The 20,152-nt window shown below is 36.7% G+C and overlaps 1 protein-coding gene across 7 annotated transcripts in view; it reads right to left on the bottom strand.

Annotated features, from left to right (window-relative positions):
- APC (APC regulator of WNT signaling pathway) overlaps nt 1–20,152 on the bottom strand; it is an 89,179-nt gene that overhangs the window by 45,209 nt on the left and 23,818 nt on the right. For all 7 annotated transcript variants that reach the window (XM_041711266.2, XM_030258020.4, XM_030258021.4 and 4 more), the window contains exon 2: nt 10,907–11,059. In XM_041711266.2, the coding sequence (XP_041567200.1) occupies nt 10,907–11,041 (135 nt within the window). In that variant the 5' untranslated portion in view covers nt 11,042–11,059. The remainder of the gene's footprint in view (nt 1–10,906; nt 11,060–20,152) is intronic.

Genomic DNA, 20,152 nt, shown 5'->3' with positions numbered 1-20,152 from the left:
CCTTCTCGCCCTTTAAGTGCTGAGAACTGCTCAGGCTGCTCAACCTTGTAGCCAGGTCCACATGATAACACCATCAATGACAGCACTGCTGACTGAGGTTGAACATGGGAGCAACTCAACTTTCAACCTTGCAGAAAGAGGAAGGCATTTCTTATGTGAAATGATGTTGTTCATTTTAATTTCCAACAATGTCATTTTCTAAATGGAAAATATTCACCCAGTGCCACCAAGCTCAGGAGTTGTCACTTCCTGTAACCACTTACAGAAGACAGTACCAAGTTTTTAGTGCAAATGCACTGTCAGGTCAACTAAAGTTGTATCTGATTTTATGCTCAGAAAGAGGGTTGTCTACAGTAATGGCATTAACTTTATGTATCATCAGCTTTATTTCACCTAAATTCTAAAAGAAAAGTAAACAATATTTCTTCAATTTTCCAGCCAATTTGTGTCCTGGTAGAAACTTAGGAATTGCAAAGATCTAAAAATATTTCTAATTGTAAAATCATAAAAACACACAGCCCCCCAACAATATAATGCCACTGCTGCTTCTTTGCAGATTAGATAAATTCACTGATATGTTACATATCTGTGATTTGTAGAATGCTACATGACTTTTATAACCACATTTTTAGTTCATGTGAGCCTAAAAAGATGCCTGACTGCATTAGATGTGCAGTCACTAAATTCCCAGAATTCATCACTTGATACAATTTGTAAGAATCAGTTTGGCTTATGACAGTTTCTTGCATTAACACATTAGTATTTATCAAATGATGAATACACATCACTACTTTCAAAATTACTTCTATTTTGGGGGATCTAACCATGGTGCTCTTTCCTGCAGCATCTACCATGCTATCAGTGTTCTAATTCCCTGTGTCACTATCCTGATGTGACAGTATCCTTCATGTGCCTTCAGAACAACATCACCTCTTCCTTCCTGAAAGGATGGAGTGCATGGGGCACAAAAAGCCACAAAAAACATTCTTCAGATGCAAAATCCAACTAAGAGCAAGGGGAATAATTTGAAAATGAAGATGCAGCTTTTTATTAGGGAAAAAAAAAATCATAAGAACATATAATGTTTCCTGTGATTACTGCTTTCCCTTGCAAGATTTCAAAAGTTCAAGTGCTTACATGCTGGATAAGGATGTGTTGAAATTATATGAAAACCAGGCAGATAAGAAGAGGAAAATACTGGGTGAATACACACAGCACAAGTTATAGAGGCTGAGAATTTAGCACCTAATTCACAAATATTAACACAGGCAAGGAATGCTACAGCTGAATCAGTCCCTTTTCTCCCTATCTGCTCACCAAACAATGCATTCGCTAAAAAAAGAGAAACAAACATCATTTCACTCCCAGACAAGACCAGCTTTTATCATGTACAGACAGTAAGACTGTTCATTCAGGTAGTTAAAACAAGTAAATATGAAAAAACCTGAAAGCTAGCATGGCTACTCAAAGAACAAAACTAGGTAACACCATATTCTGTCGACTTTTATCGCACCTGTCCAGAATGGGATGAATTCAAAGCTTAAAGAAGCTCACACTGAGAGCAGGGGCATATGTGCACCTGCTGCACCGGTCTTGTCAACCCTTTGGAAGGGACCTGACTTTTAATGTGTCAGATACTCTTTATGTTTCCAATGTTCTCCCTTAATAAGCAGGTAAAATGTTAAATTTCTACATCTAGTTGATCCACGGCTAATGTACTAATTTTTAAAAAATGGTATTATTTCAGAATACAAAACACAATTTGGTTACTCTGAAAGCAAAGTATTTTGTTAGCTTATACTGAGTGCATTTGGGTTTTGAGCACTGTCTGTTCAGTGCTGAGGTGTGTATCTCGTAATTCTCACTTATTTCTCCCCTACTAGTTTGGCTGTCCAAAGACAGTATTTCCAATGGGGAGTGCAATTTCCAGAAAGTATGTGACTCACTCATAATGAGACCACAGTCATTCAAGGAGACAGTTTAGCTAAGAAATCCAGCTGACAGAAGAAGATGGAGTTTTAGTTTACTTTTAATAATGTAAAAAAAAAAAAAAAAAATCTAGTAAAAATGTTCAATTATTCCTGTAGATTCAATTTCTATAAAGCAGTAACTGTCAAGAGAAATACTTCACGCATTACACAACATTATATGCCTGAAAATATAGATTTAAAAACTTCCTTTGCAGTAGCAAATAACATTTGCTACTAAATGAAATATTTGCTACTAAAGAAAATAACACTATGTTATACAAATATATATTTTCATCCATCCTGGGAGCATTAACCACACTGACTTTGGAAAGTCTTTTTGTAGAAGAGGTAAAGTTGTATTATAGGATGTACAGACCAAGTGGCAAAATCAGGATGGCATCACCTGCCTAAAAACTGTAATTCCTTAAATATTTCAATCTGAAAACCCAAATAAAATGCTTTTGTTTATTTGTTTTTGGGGTTTTTGTTTGTCCTGGGGTTTTAAGTCTAAAAATGAGAAAGAGTAAAAATAAACTCAGTTGTGCAAATTACTACGGGTTTTTTGTAGTTGGTTTCTCTCAGTGTTAAGGATTGTGTTTGCTCAATCACAAAGCTTGTTCTGGTGGTCAAATTCACTGCAATTGATAAAAACATGAATTGCACATGAATTTTATTCATTTTATGCTTTTAATTTATTGCTTCCCTCACATAGCTTCCTTCTCAAAAGCAGGAAACTTATTACACAAACTCCTCACTTGTTATTTCCAAATCCTTCTGCATTTCTTTTTATTGATGGCTGGAATTTATGTTCCTGCTTAATGCTCTTTAAAATGGAACAACAAAATTCAGTGAAGTATCAGAGAAATGAGGACAAAGCACCTCCTGTGTGCCAGGCAGAGTAGAGATCAAAACATCCTTTAAAAGAACTGTAAGTTTAGAGAAGAAAAAAAAGGTCTGCTAACACAGGAGAGCCTGCACTACCATATAAACAACTCCTAAGAGCCAGGAGTACAAAAGTGTTAAAAGCCCCCAGACATCTTAAATTTGGCCATATCAGCCAGAATGCTGAAAAATCACTCAGACAAAATGAAGTTGACTCATTAGAGCTGGATGGAAGTTGCAAGGAAACAATGCCAGGACAAGGGCAGATTCAACAGAGGCACCACTTTCTGAGGTACACTCCTTGCATAGCAATGAGCAAATGAAGAGTGTGCTAGAAGGTTCTCATCCCTTGGTGACATACAGGCTAATTAAGGAGAGAAAATCTATGTTCCACCGCTTCAAGCAGGCAGAGAAATAAAGTTTCTTTCACTACAGTCTGTATCCAGATAAACAGGATTCTTCTCTGGAGAGCTGTAACCCAGGCATGCACAGACAGACCTAGGATGATGGGAAACAAATACCACAATTGAAAGATGCAATAAGAGTGGCAATATGTCTGCAACCTCACAGCAGCATAGTACTGACATTACAGGATGATAACAGAATCACTGAATCACTTAGGCTGGGAAAGATCTTCAAGATCAGCCATTAAAGCCACCACTGGGCTAGTCCTACATGAAACCATGTCCCTCAGCGCCACATCTACACATCCTTTAAATACATCCAGGGATGGTGACTCCACTACTGTCCTTGGCAGAGTGTTCCTGGGCTTGAAAATTCCTTCAGTGAAGAAATTTTTCATAACATCCAATCTAAAAAGGCCCAGTACAACTTGAGGCCATTTCCTCTTAGCCTGTTGCTTGTTACTTGGAGAAGGGACCTACTCCCAACTCACCAACAACCTCCTGTCAGGAAACTGTACAGAGCGACAAGGTCCCCCATGAGCTTAATTTTCTTCAGGCTGACCATCCCCAGCTTCCTCAGCTGCTCCTCATACGACTTGTGCTCTAGACAAGAATCAAGAACAGAATCAAGAGCAAACACAATCCTTAACACCGACAGAGAGACACCAAACATCTTTCCAAATCAACCTCTTTCCACTCCAACAGCAGGAGCCTAGTGAGGATACATGAGCAAAACCTACTGTTCATTTCTCTTGAATGTCCTCTCCTCAGATTCCCTCTGGCCATGACTTGCAGACATCTTGAAACCACGCCTCCAGTGGTTCTACCTCCCACGCAAACACGTGATACAAAACAATCTATCACTGTCTAGCTCACAATGTTATTTGATGTCCTGATGCCTTTAGATCTAGTATTCAGGAAAACTACTAATTTCCTAATAATTCTCCTCACAATACTTATGATCTTTTACTAGAGCTTGACATCCGTCCTGTCCTGCTCCTTTTCCTGTGTCTTCACCTGAAAAGTCCTGTTTTATTCAATCATGTCACTTCAAGAAGATTTTCAGATCACTTGATTTTTCTGGCACCTAATATGATGAATTCTACTAGGTTGTCCCTAAGGACGTTCATCAGAACAGAACATAATACTCTTCTGGATCAGCATGTATTCATCCTGGCACAATTATAATTGTTCTGTTTCCCTACTTATGCCCAGTAATGCCCAAAATCAGACCAACTCTGTGGATCCAAACTAAGCACTAACTTGACACTATATGGAAAAGCCCTTTTATTTTTCAGGCATTCAGAGTATCTCTAATACCTCTTTCTATGCTGTTGCCATATTAATTCAGTCTTCATGTGTACATAAAGTTAAGGCTCTTTTCTAGAAGCCACAATTCTTCTATGCTTTTGACCACAGAATTTTATTTGCCACTTATTCAATTCACTTACTCAACCCCAGAAGATTCTTTTGGAGCTGTTCACGCTCCTGTGTTTATATATACCACCATGAAAATCATCAGTCAAATTCTTCTATCTCACTCTTTTTTCCACATGACTTAAGACTATGTTGAAAAGAAATACCGGTAATGGCAGAAATCTCACTAAGACACTACTGTTTTTCTAAAGTAAAAAGAAAAAGAGTATTTATTCTGCACTTAATTTTCTACATTTAAGTTGAATAATCATCAAAGAACGAAGAGCCTTAAAATTCCACACAGGGTTACTGAGATGTTCTCAGCAAAGTAGGGAATACCATCAAGTTCTCTATGACCAGTTGCTGTGGAGATATCACAACACTGGTTTTGGTCCATGAAGCAACTATAATCCACTATGTTATATCTGACTTGATCTCTTAGCAGAAGTAACAACATACCAGATAACTTAGATCAATCAGAAATCAGACTCTGCAATCCAGTTCTGAAAATAATGCTAATATTCTAATATGCAACAGGATATACTAAGAAATGTGTATTGTACTACATTCAGGATTCAAATAAAACATCTCAGGTTATACTGCAGTTTAGTAACTACATGTAGCCTACTCTCTAACAGCAATTCCAGATCAAATATATTTATTTTACCATATTTAAACACTCTTGTCTGAACGGTTTGTTTTCATAGCCTAATGTAATTTTTAAGTTGTGTTTTTCTATATATGCCTTGGCAAAACATTTCACTGTATGCAATGCCAACCAAAAGTATTTTCTCTGAAGATAAAATGAAAAAAGGAAAAGAGAATGCAGCTAAAAATACTCTCCCTTTGCACAGAGATGGAAAAGTGATGTTATTTGACACAGTAAGTATTCCCAGCAAAATGCATAATTTCTGGTACCTTAAAAGAAAAACTGTTGTTAGATTTCTGAAGATGCCATTGCAAACTTGGATATCTCTCAAATGTATTCATATACCACCTACTTGAGGAAGTACACACACAGACAGATGGAAACTGCATGTGCATATAGCACATGACAATATGTTAAGCAGTGTGTATCAGAGGTCTTTGTGAATATGCTGGGCTTCAAATTCTAATTTGCAAGCGTACACTGAACCAAAAATTGCTGGGCCAATTAGAATATAATCTCCAGCACCTTCTATGCTTTATGATAAGGATCAATAAACACTGAGATCAGAGACAGCTGATCAGAACAAAACAGATTTTTAAGGTTAAATATCAGGAAGTGGTGGCTATGCATGCAGACTGTAAAGCCACCAAGTGTGGTTTGTCAATTTAAAAGAAAATAGGATCACCTGCTTACCTCATGAGGATGACATTTGGTAAGTGCAGTGACTCATTTCTAACGAGAGAATGGCCCAGCAGACATTTAAAAGGAAGTCTTATATTTAGTCAAGGGGCATAATGGGTACAAATAGTATCTGAACTCTTACTCCTAAAAATGGGTGCGATTAAGCCACGAGTATGCCTGAAGTAAAGGATCAGCACTTCTAAAATTTTTCTTTTAACTCTCATGACTTATAGAACACGAAGTGCAGCTTCCATGTCAAAACAGTACAAGACAGTTAAGTTAGATTCTGGAACATTCTGAACATCCATCTTCTCTTTTTTATAGAGAAACATTGGCTAACGAGGTCCAATCTGCAATCAGCACATTTTCCAAAGTCCGTCTTCTTAAAATGAGACAATCAAACTTGTGTAGCTGCTAAATTGCTAATTTGCTGGTCAATCTGCTATTCTCGATAAGGATTTGTATATTCATTCTTTCCAGTAAGCATAAAAATATATAAATGGAAGTTGAACTTGCAGCTAAAATGCAACCAAATAATATTTAGACATAAAAGTACATTAGTTCCAGTACAATATAAGCTTTCGCACAATTTTTTCAAAGACATCATGACAGAAGATGAAAACCAGACACCATGGCATCTTCTTTACCATTGTTTTTACCTTCGATTCTGCAAATTTGAGTATTAATTCACCAACATCCCAAAGTATGCACAACACTGAAATAAATCTGGGATATTATACTCTAGAGACTTAATATTCCTTTTCTTGCCACATTAAAATACCGTAGCTTACTATTTTACAAACACATTCTAAATAAAAATCCTCAAAATAAAATATCTTCATTCTTCCTTTTTTATTTAGTGAAAATACATTTGAATACAACATAGTAGCACTGCAAGCTTTACTGCTCAGCTGGCTTATTAGCAGAAGAAACTCACAAACACCATCTATGTCAAAAATAAATCACACACTGGATCTGCAGTGGACATGACAGCAATGAGCTTTCTAGGACTTGGTCTTTTAAACATTCATTCCTTCAAACACACAAACTAAATAAAATAAAAAGAAACCCCACAGAAAATTATTAAAACTAAAATGTTTATATGAAGAAAATGATCTGCCTAAACACCACCCTCCACAACACATGAACAAACAACTCATAATTTTCTGAAAAGAGTTTAACTACTACTGCATTTCTTTATAGTGTATCTGGTTAGAAAACCTCTCAAAAAAAAAATCAACAAACTTGAATCACTTCTAGCAACTGTCTTCTTTTATTTTTGATACATGTGGACACAATACAGAAGACACTGAATAAACTGAAAAGCCATACGTAGAATAAAACTTTAAGTGCACTATATGAAAACAAAAGAGACAATGTTTTGCTCACAAAGCATCACATATACTAAAAATGGCTTTCTTACACATATCTTGATTTACTAGTTTACTAAACAATCAAAGCATTCAAACACTGAGTGTGGAAATCAAGCATAATGTCACTCTTACACAAGTTCTGGAGGTTAAGGTGAATATAACTGCTCCCCCAGGTTTTATATGGGGAAAAATGCTAAAATTAATTAGCTATGACATTAAAAATAAATAAATAAACAAAAAAATAAATAAATGCAATCCTTAAAGACAAAAATACTAGTCTTCTGCAAGAACCAGGCAGGAAAGTCTCACAAAAAGTCTTTTGCAAATGTGGGAGACAGGTAGGTATATGCACAAAGTAGTATAGGTGACATTGGATTACTTCTTGTCTCTCCATGAATTTTACAGGTTTTGAATTCATATAAAATTGTTCATAATTTTCTATATTTGTCCATAGTCTGTGTTTTATGCAGTTGCTCTTACATCTAGACACTGATACCATTTTTCTTTATTAATGGGCCAACACTGTTATTTCATTGACCAACAGAGTCAACATCCAACAGAGTATTTGTTAATTTAGAGAGAACATTTTATCATACCAAACTGCTGTATTTCATCTGACAGTAAGCCAATAAAAACAACTGAATTTCCCAAGTTAGTCATAATACTCTGAGGGATTTCTTTTGTTTGAACAGTTAATCCCTAAGACAACATAAATTAAAAAATGAAGTGGAGGTCATTTAGGTACCCCTCATTATCACATTTCTCTTTGTTTACCCATCATGTTGTTTTCTGGTCAGCAAATGGAGTTTTCACTTTTAGATAAGAGATTTAGCTTTAAACAGAAAGCATTCAGAGACAGTTCTTATATAGGTCAGTAGAAGTTTATAATAAATACATGTGCAAGATGAGCTCATGTTAAGCTTTTAATTCCCATATGATTACCTTACAATTCTGAAATGAAGGGATTATAAAGATGGGGCACATTTACACATTTTAACACTGCTACTTCCAAAATGAAATTCTTTAAATATTGTCTTTAAAATGCCCTTCCTAACTACTGCCCTTCACAACTGATTGAAAAATATAAGGAAATGAGAAGACAAACAAAGCAGCAGCCCAAAGAATCACTGTGAGGTGTCCCTGCACTGGGCCACAGACCAAAATTCACATTGCAAGAACAGGGATGTTTGCCATGGAATCACAGCTTGTCGTCCCACTGCTGCTCCCCAGCTAATATCCAGGATTTCACTTGGCAGGACAGGTTACAAGGGCTCTGCGATATTTCTGTGCTCCCAAAGGATCATTTTTTCCAAGATATTTTGGGAAATTTTTGACCACATATATGGTAGCCAAAGGGCTTTCAATCCTGACTGCTCTGGCTCTCCTAATAACTTTGCTTGTAATTATCCTTAATTATGGCACTGGAACCATACAAGCCATGTAGATTTGTTCAGTGCAAAAACAGCCAACACATACTTTCTCCAAAAGCCTGCAAAACCAAAATTATCTTCCAATTTAAGAGAATCCTGCAATGATCCCCATCAGACTTCACCCACCTACTCCAATCTGACCCCAAGATCATTCCCACACCATCCTTCAGGTTCGAGTCAAATCAAAACTGCATTGTGATCCCTTCCAAAGAAAAGGGTCTGAAACAAACAGGGAAAAGACATGACTTCTTAGTTCAGGTGCAAGAGCAAATACACCTGAAGAATGATTTCCTAATAGAACATGGTTTAAAAAAAAAATCTAATTAATCTGAACAATCTCTTCTCCACCCATCCCCCCAGAATGAAAAGAAACATAATGAGTTTGATATCTGAGTCGGAGGGCTTTTTGTGTTACATTCCTTAGATCTAAAATGGAACTTTGGGACAGAAAAAAATGAGACCTCTAGTCTGCATATCTTCATAAGCACAGAGGAGTGCAATAGAGCCACTTTCTGTTTGGTAGTCTGCCAGATTTAATGTAAGAACATAGAGCCATTCCATATCCCAAATTAATGCCCTAGAGACCAGCTTGTACAGCTGGACTGGCTTTAGGTCACTGGAAATTTAATTATCTGCACAAAAGCTAGAAAAATCTCAAACAAACAAAACAACCAACCAAAAACCAAAACACCTGTATGTGGATGAAGAAGAGGAAAAAAAGACATTTTTGGACTTCTTTTGTAAAACTAGCAGCAAGATCATTTGTCCTGCTCTTGCCTTCTTTAATTTAGACTGCAATGACAAGGAGTGGAAGGGAGATACTGACAAATTTGTTGTAATATTATCTTAAGGAAAATAATATAAAAAATTAATATAAATGACAGAACTAGTTTTCAGACATGTAACTCAGCAAACGAGCATTTTTTCTACAGCTGTAAATAAATGATAATCATTTCAAGTAGCTGGTATAAAGACTATATTCCTTTTAATTTAGGTAGCAAAGCCATTTTCATTTTATACTGCAATGCAAGGATTAAATGTATCTGAAATACCTATGCTTTTTTCAAGTGTTGTAACTAGTGCTTCAGAAAGCTTGATAATTTTACTTCTTACAGTGAATTTTTCTTCTTACAATCTACATGCTGGCGGAGAAGAAAACAGAGTTCAAATATTTTTAATTGCTATATTAATCAAATTACCATATTTTAAAAATTAAACATTTGTTTAACATTAAGTCTGTCATAAGAAGATCAGGAAACCAGGAGATGGAGAAGAAAATGTTGTTAAATATTTAGAGTAGTATTTAGAATATGCCTACCCTATACAGGAATATACACAAAAATACCAACAATTTCTTCTAACTGAGGTACTAAAAGCAGACTGGTTTTGCTGTCTGCTAGCAGAAAGCAGCAGGATTTGTCAGCTTAGGAAGAGTACTGCATTAATGCAGCTCTAAGGCTTGCAAAATTCTGCTTTGTTCAGTATCATGGATCACAGAGATGCAGCTGACTGTGTATCTTCCTATTGATGAAAATCCATCTAAATTCCACTTGAGCCTAGTGTTTGCTCTTGGATGGGTGGCTCTGAAGCCCAATACTCGGCTAACAAACACCAACATGAACCAATCTGCATGAATTTTTGAAGTATTACTTTAGGCTTCGGGAGAGACTGGAGAACTTGTGGTTTTATGTTAAAACAAACTTCTCCTGTTAAGACCTTAAATATTGTAATTATAATAAACCCCCAAATTTTTAAAATTACCTGAAAACACTGAAAACCTCCAGTGCTTCCCACATTTTCAAGATCCAAACAATACTTGCTTTGTCAACCTTGGTCAGCACTCTGGACTTCCTGCTGGGAAGTACAGCTGTGCTAAAATGGTAGTGCTTATCACACCATGCTGGGAGCTGCTTCTAGAAAACAGTTTTGAAATTAAAAAATAATAATAAAGAAATGTAGCTTTGAAAGCTTTTCCTCTACACAGCCTGGAAAAGGACTTCATAGGAATCTAAAAGCATGCAAAACTCTCTGAAGGATTCCCAGTGCATGACACAAAGAGCAGTGACAGAACCCCCACACGCAGGCACAGAGCTTGCCATACCTTCATAGTGGACGCCTCGGTTTCCAGTTTTGTGAGGTGATTTGAGTTATCCTCTAGCTCTTGCCGAAGGTTGGAGTTCTCCATCTTTAATGCCTCAACTTGCTTTAACAATTGATCATATGAAGCTGCGGCCATCCTGGGCTACCCTCAGCCCTTAAAAAAGTAAGAGAAAATATTACATTTAAGCATTTTAGAAAAGAACCTTCACTATCTGAATATATCTAACCACAAAATCATCTCTTTCTCCCATTTACCACATGACTTTCTAAACATTTAATTTAAATTCACTGCACCAAACTGTTAATGACTAGCACTAGTGCCAGATCAAGACTTTTTTTCTGTGGGCTTCCATTTGGTTTGCATGATTAAGCAAATGAAGAAAGTTCATTGTCAACTGCATCAGATATTAGGGGAAGCTAGAATACATGAAACAAAATCACTGCATCACACAAAAGCATCTTTACTACTGGCACTTCAGTTTCAGCAAGGAGAAATTGCAGATAATACACCAGATATATAATAATCTTTGGGTAGATAACAAGCATCTTCACACATATCTAAAAGATGCTGACTGCCTACTTATTTTAGGAAACGAATGGCAGTCACAGATGTTCAATGTTCCTAGGAATAGCACACCCTCTGAGGGATATGCTATATGAAAGAAAACCAGTAAATACTGGGAAATTTTAACTGAAAAAACTCCACATTATCAAATGTAGTAAATATGTAGATATTTTGTAAAAAGATCCTTCAAGGTACAAGATTAAAACAAATTTTTTCCACAAAAGTGGTCATACTGCACCATCTAATTTAAATATGAAAGGCTACTCTTGATATCAAGGCATCCCATACTGTTTTCAGCAAAACTGTAACACAGTCCCAGAACACCAGCACAACTACTCAGCCATTATACAGAAGAGAGAAAAAATACTTGAATTTCAATTATGAACTATAACTTGTTCCCCACTTTCCAAACCAAAAGCTGGCAGAGCTGTTAATCTAACAATGTTTAACTAAGACATGGCTAATTAATGTTTGAAGCTCTTCAGAATTAATGCTATCAGTTTCTTATTCATCAGCCATTACAGAGAAAAAAAGGAAGCGTAGCACTTCACATAACACAAGTTACCCTTCCAATGTCATTGCAGACATTTGCTAAGTATATGGCCTGTAACTCAGAGAAAAAAAACAAACCCAAAAAACCAAACTTACAGATCAACATAGTTACCACAGTACTTTGGAAAAGATGAAACAATTAAAAGCTGTAATTTAGCATTTTCATTGTAAGCTCTGAACAAACTTTGACCTTACTGCTTGTGTAACCCATTACAAATCAAGTTTCCTCTTCCCAATGAAACTCAATTGAATTATCCACTCTACTCTAAATAAGGTAAAATTATTCAAAAACGTTTTATTTCCTCAATACAAATTTTGAAAATTCTGTTTGACCTTTCTAAATTTAAACTGAAGAAAATGCAAAGAACAGAGTACACCACTGAAGCAAGGAACAATAACAAAAGCTGTAGTGCATTTGATATGACTGGTTTATTTCCTTTCCAAGCACCTGCCACCATCAAAGGAGAAAGACACCTCCACTTATAAAATCGTGACTTCCATGAATGAAAAGAATCTGTAACATTTATTTTTCAAAATATGGTCATGCTTTACTGAAGACCTCATTTCTGAGAAACAAAGGCAATCTGAAATAACTTCTCTACAATGCAAATTCTGGATTTTACCATCAGCCTATTTCACCTAAAAGGCTGAGTCTTGTCAAGAAGAGTCATAGCAAAAACAAAACAAACACACAAACACCAAAAAATCAGTAAAGACAGACTGCTTCTATTTCATGTATGCTTTTATCTATTAGGTAATAGTTTCCATTATTATTAAGAAAATCAATAGCTATAGTTCACATTTTAGAACACACTGCATGCACAAGCCAAAGAAAGGCAGGCAGAAGTGAAGAATGCAAATTTTTCCCCATTATTAGTTATGAATTAGCACTATATTGAAACAGTGATAGAATGTTTTTACTGAAGTATATCAGTAAAATATATCACATTTATTCATCTACATAAGATTTACAGAAGATGCTCTGTGACACATAGGACACGCATTTTGTTTCTAGATAAGAGTATATTTTTCTCCCATTGCTATAATGCATTACTAATGTGAAAGGACAGGTAATAACAAATAAGTATCCAGTTTTTCCATTTCCTGTCCATTTTTAGTAATGTTAAGTTACAGATTTAAATTTCAGAACAATCAGCCCCATTACCAAGATGTGCACACACAACAAATGAAATGGAGAAAAATGGATGAGGGGAGGAGCTATGGTAGAAATTGCATTGCTCTGGTATTTTATGTGCATAACATATTTTTGCTAAACGAGTAAGGATCCTGAAGGAGAGATCTGGTTTGGCTTTCCATCCTTCTGATTTAAGTTCCTAAGCCTCCTTTATTCCTGTAACATGAAAGTAGGACATCACCACTAAGAGACAGCATCCTACCTCAGAGTAGAAGTTACTTCCTGATTTATTCAAATGTCAAGCTTTGTGGGTTTTCAGATTAAAAAAAAAGCTGATTACCACAACCTGGGTAACTTTTTTTTGCTGCTAAATAGATGCCCAAAGGAAGCGACACTGTCATCACAGTCACAACAAAGATGAACAGAAAACCTGTACATACCTATGTACAGGTTTTCTGTAGGAGCATAGGTAAAGACACCAAGATGACACAGGGCAGTGCTGAAAGCGAAATTATTGGGCTGGAGGCAGGTTGTCAGCAAAATTCCCCCAAAGCTAGACTGCGTCAGGCATTTTAAAATGGTTTGTTACTGACTTTGGCACAAGAAGTAGCATCAAAACTTGCTCCCACATAAACTCAAGAGGTTGCACAAGGTCAGAGGTCTCTGCATCATACACAATGAATTCGATGAACTCAGAAATAAAGCAGTAGAAACAGGGTGGAATTGCAGAGCATAGTGACACACGGTCACTTACAAAGGAATCTCAAAACCTGGAGCAGTGAAGCCTCCCAGTAGCCAGCCTGCAGGTCACTGTGTGCCAATGTGACTGGCACAAGGAGAAGAAACACGATTCCCACAGTAATCAAATCATTTTACAAAGAGGTGGGTAAGAAAAGTGAATTTAAGTGGGTGCAGAGAAAGATGTGAAGTGATCAGGGAATGACAGAGTATCTTAGAAGACATTAGCCAAGCAAACCTTGGCTGCCTCAGGACATCAAAGGCTGGAATGACACAGCCATACTTTGTTATTAGGGAGTGGAAAACACCGAAGAGGGAGAACAACATTTATGTTAAAACACAATACCAGCACAGAACAAATGGGTGTAAATCAGTCATTTATCAACCTAGGCTGGCAACATTAATTAGAACTTGTAGTTCAGCAGGATCTTTGCCAAGCATACTACACAAGGAGCCAGACTTCATGGCTCAAGAAATCCAATCTTGCATTCCTAAACTTCAGTACAGACAATTGCTGTACTTATTTTTGATATCTCCAAGATATTTGCTTCTTCTAAAATAATGCAATGCCAAAGTATTTCACAAAAGACACCATAATTTAATTTTAAAATGGGTGAAACTGACAAAAGTAATGTATGACCACAAAGCAGCTTAGGCTTTCTGATGCTGAACACTGTGTCATCTCTCAGGCACGTGATTTGTAGAGTGAAATCACAGGGCTCCATTACACATAAGCTGTTCCATGCATGAGATAAACCCCTCAAAATTAAAATCTGCCTCTCTTTTGAAAATACATTTTTACCAACAGCCTCAAACTTGACACATCAGATCAGAATTCAGGTCCCAATATGATCCTAGGATCTTTGCTCTGAGTAAAAAATAATTATAAATTTAAAATAATTTATAAATTATATATCATGTTTTCTAAACACAGCACCATCAGCATAAATAGAAACTGACTGTACCACTTCATCTCCTTTTTGAAGTTTTTCAGTGGTTAAATTACTTGCCTTGAGGAAAGAGTTAAACTCTGGACCCTCTTGGCCAGACAGGTTTCCCAGCAACATCGCACCTCATTTGGAGCAGAATTAACCAGCCCAAAGGAAAACAAGGAATACCTGAGACATGGCCCACTGGTCTGAAGCTCTACCACTGCATTTGCAAATATGTTCAACACCACTAGTGTCAGAATCGGCTGGATCAAGAATAAACAGCTCTTCTTTCCCCCTGTAAGAAACCACTACAGTGAGGGAGAATGGAGGAGAAGGGAAGAACTCTGACCTCCAGAATCCATTCCACATTTCACCCGGCCCATCACAAATGCAACACAACCCACCTTTGTGAAATTCACTATTATGCTTCAAGTCAAGCTCCCTTTTACACTCTTAACTGCATTGTTTCTTCACAAAGTGGTCATCAAAGGCAAGAATAAATACATCCTGACTTCTCTAGGTTTACTCTGAAAAATAACTGTCTCAGAATACATAAGCTTTGAAATTCAATACGCTCATGAAAAAGGAAAGACAGCAAAAATTTTATCTGTGCTACTTCCTTGACCCATATTTCTTCTCCATCTCCTATCAGAGTAAGGGGAAATTGTGACAAGAAATTTCACGCTTTACTGAATCAGCACTTTGCATGAATATACATATCAAAGAGGAATTTCAAGCTGGATAGAACTCTTTTATGCACTAAAATAAAAACTAATGAGAAGCCTAAATTTATGCAAACATACTGTTAAGATTTAGATATGCATTTTCCTATATTAAGAAAACTTTACCAGTAGCCACTGCCCAGAAAGGAATTTACATGCAATCATTTTGATCTCAAATCCCAAGTGACAGGAAAAAATGTAATGATGCCTGAAAACTTAGAATTTCTTCATTGATCAGAGCCTTCTTTGAAATCAGCAAGCATATATACCCAATATGCACTGAAGTGTCAGAGTCCAGGACATCCCTCTGGCTGCCCTGGCTGTCTCCAGACCCTGGCAGGGGGTGGGAGACATTGACAAGAAGTCAAAACCACCTGTGGCTTTGATTTTAGCCCATGGAAAAAGCTGCTAATTTTGTATGAGGAATTACAAGCCACAAAGGTTTGAGTAGTGTGATATTTGGATTAACAAAGGGTGAAAAGGGGTTTTTAGAATGTAGTTCAGGGGGTCAAGATGGGGGGGATTTGGGTGTGTCCTAGCCTTCTTCTCCTTCTTCTTGTCCTCCATGTCTTGCTGTGATGGTGACGCTTTTCTATTGGCTTAAGGTAGAGACACACTGCCTAACATAGATGATAGATATTGGCACAATATTGTAAACATAATACACGTAGCTTTGAGTATACAATGTAAACTCTGCCTGAGGTAGGACGCAGAGTGCCAAGGCCTCCTTGCTAGCCAGAGCTCAGCGGGTCAGAGAAAGAATGTTACAGATAAGGAAGCATAAACAACCTTGAGAAGCTGATCCTACCCATTCAGGCTCCTTTGGCTGCACCGGCTAGAGAACAAGGACTTTTACAATCTTGGGGTCATCCCAGCTCCACAGACACTGAGATGAAGAGGTTCTACTTAAGAACTTCAACAATTTGTCAGATATTAAATCTCCTTATGAAAATATTTCAGAGTCTCATTATTGTTTTATATCCATAAAATCTATCAACACTACCATCACATTGTACTACCACCAGTAAGCAGATTTAGTCCTATGCTCTGTAACTCAGATTTTCACAATGTTATCTTCTTAATGTAACAAATTTAATTCTACAGGTAGCTACATATAATATGTATCTATATACTTCTAAATGTTGATCTTCTTAACATTTGTATCCAAATTCTGAATTTTTTTTCTATCTACATTTAAATTGATTCTGTCAAAAGTTCATGAATATCTAAAATATAATTTAGTAAGGCTGGGAAGGACCCTCAATTCCAATTTCTTTCTACATCCACAAATTCTATGGAGCTCTTCAGTCCAGAGCCCAGTATCTTATCCTTGTTATTCTTAACCATTCTGTCAAATTTTGTCATTCATTTATAGGAATGTGCCTAATGGGGCATTGTGTCTTCAAGGGCACACTACACTGAATTCAGGGAGGAAATGCTGACACTGTCATGGTATTCTTCCAATTAGTTTCTCTAAACTACCTTTACAAACAGATCATTTTTAAGCACTAGGCCTAGGGGTTCTGACAAGCAGTGGTTGTGGCTAGTGGCAGGGAGGCCAGGAGGGCTGTGCCTTCCTTCCCAGCTGGCTGCTCCACCCATCTCCTCACGGTTCCCACCCAGGGAAGAGCTCAGCTGCTCAAGTAGCAGCTGCTAAACCACTGCAGATTACTGCTCGACCGCCAAGGTAATCTGAAATAGGTGTCAGTTTAAACTTACTGTGCTGGGTCATTAGCCACGATGCTTCAGCAGCTGTTGCAGAGCTATTTCCAAAAGAGCGGCATGACTGACAGACAGGGGCAAAAAATCCAGCACAGCTGTTCCAAGCTAAGTAAGTTCCTTAAGTGGACCATTTTCATGCAGCTTCCTTATCTATACACTCATAAGAAAGAAGTGTGTGGGGGTTTTACTGTTCTTTTTTTGAACATATCAAACCACGGCAATTTGCATTAGTTCAATTTCTCTGTTGGCTGAATACTGTATTGAATTTTCCATTATTTTGTCTGAAGCTTGCCTTCAGGTTTTCAGCTCTGGCAAAATACCAGCACTGCAAGTGCTGTGTTCAAGAACTTATAAAAAATGAGTATCACTCTGTCAGGGATTGTCTTATCCATTTCAGTTTGGGCAAGCTTTCAAGGTTTGCCAATCTAAAAATGTTTATCCTTCACTAGCATTGTCCAATTCTCTCCTTCCCCACTCACTGCAAAATACTCCACTGGACTCAAATAAAAAAACATTATCCTAATTCTCTCCAAACAGCAGAAAAAATATTTCTGCCTTCTTCAGCATCACACTGAAAAACTATGTTATTTCCATCTCATTATAAGTCCATCCTTTACTAAAATGGCCTTTGTTGCCAGCATATTTGATCCTCCTGTCCCCATCCAAATTTAAGAACAATCCCCAAACTTCAAGTCAGGAGCAGCTGAAAGGGAAACCATTTTGTTTGGGCTCTCTTCAACCGGGCAATGTGGGCACACAAATATAATGAGCTGTCTGGAAGTGGCTTCGAGTGTGGTTAGAGACAACTAAGAAAATACGCAGCCCAGAATGAGAACCGCCCATGAGTGGAGCAGCAGATCTGTTCATGTTCTCATTCACTCTACTTGAGCCCACGTAGGTGAACAGAAATGGAGGAAGAAGTACAAAAAACAATCATCACAAAAAACTGCTCTTCATCCAGTTTCTTTTAGCAACAAGGGCTTTGAAAACAGAAACTTAATTGCAAGTTATATAACAGTAAACTTTTAAATAAATTTGAAAAGGATGACATTGAAAAAAAATGGTAACAAATCATACCAAATTACAATCACAAGATTAAGCATACTGTGGATTCCTGGGGTTTTCAACCCTGTAGAAAAAGGCAAAGGCCAGATGAAGAGCCATTACTGTTATTACTTATCCTAATACAACTTGGGAAAGCCTTAGCCCCTTTAAAGGAAGACCAAACAATTTTCTTTAAACTTCACTTACATGAAGAAGATTTTGTTTTTAGCTTTTCTACCCACTTCTGTATGAAGGATATTTTTGTGGACAGCAGACTAAAACAAATCTTATTATACCCAACCTTCCTAAATCCTTTTGAGTGGGGACTGGGTAAAGACTACGTTTTTGTAGTACCCAGAAATTAATTCGTAACTTGGAAAGAGCTTTCAATCCATAATTATATTTTGGGATACTTCTGTAAATTCAATACTTGGCCTGTACTCACCAACCATGAACAGAAGCATCATCTGCTCATCTTAACCGAAGGTGATAAGTGATGCATGTTCTCAGCATTCCGTAAAAGACCATGAGGAGAAGGAATGAGAACACCATAGTCTGAACTCTAATGTGCCTCATTACATGTCAAGTATGATAAAGGTCAAGTATGTGTTTGTGTGAAAAACGAAAATAATTTATTGTTTGGAATATCACTAAAGAATGCTAACAATGAAAAAACATTCTTATTAATACAAAAAGAGTAAAATCAAGAAGTCATACATTTCAGACTATGAACTGTCAAGTCCAGCTTCTTTACACTGTCAAGAAAATTCCCACTTCTTCCTTTATAATTCTGGGTTGGGAAGTTTCTTAACTGGTTAGTCATGCTGTATTCAGAATATGACTGTGAAAATTCGAAACATGATTTGCATTTAAATACTATATTGAACACAAACCACTCCAGACATCATTTGAATCATAACTTACATTGGATCAGGAATGATTCACAAGCCTGAAAACTCATCCTTCAAGATGATCATCTTTGTAATTCATGACTAATTGTGTATGCCCTCACTGCACATGACTTGCTCCTGTTTACTTTCACATTTCTCATAATCTTTAATGATTCAATTCTAGAAAGTTTAAGCTATTAAAAAGCCTGACCTATTAAGTCTGAGGTATTTCTTGTCCTCTTTTACATGAAAACATAAACTCAAAACAATTAATATGAAATAAATCAGCTATAATTTAAAACACTGTACATATCATAAAAATTCTATTATATATTGTAAAAATAATTTACAATAAATAAATAAATTTCTCCATCTTGGGTGACCTATCAGGGCAATCTTCAGGATTCCCTTCAGTACTTTTAAGGACCAGAAGACCATTTGTCTTGCAAGAAATATATCAGCACCTGATCACACAAGTGCTGAATGAATTTTGGAAAACCATTAATGGAAGCTAGGTCTTTGCTTACAATACCTTAGCATTGTAGCATATCATTAGGAGTATGGCCTATTTTAAACAAGATTTCACCACACTAATAAAATAATTTACCATATGTCATCAACATAGACATTTTACCAACTAAATCAATATGCATACTGAAATCCAACTTAAGAATTTAGAGATCAAGGGAGCCAACTGGAGGCACACGCATTTCCAACTTGTGCTGTATCATTCCATGCTGATATAACAATGGCATACTGTGAGAAGATGTATAAGAACATTTATCATAATGAAATACTTTGTATTTCAGGGATGATGTTTAGTAAAGTATGCACCCATAAATAAATTAAAGTATTATAATTAAAAGTGATCTTTTATTCCAGTTATCATTTTAAGCGTGACTTACAGAATTACTACAGCGGTTACACAGAATGGTAGTATTTAAGAG

The sequence above is a fragment of the Taeniopygia guttata genome, chromosome Z, assembly GCF_048771995.1.
Source record: "Taeniopygia guttata chromosome Z, bTaeGut7.mat, whole genome shotgun sequence".
Taxonomy (NCBI): domain Eukaryota; kingdom Metazoa; phylum Chordata; class Aves; order Passeriformes; family Estrildidae; genus Taeniopygia; species Taeniopygia guttata.
The sequence above is the reverse complement of the archived record's forward strand: the minus strand, read 5'-3'. Positions and strand labels throughout refer to the sequence as shown.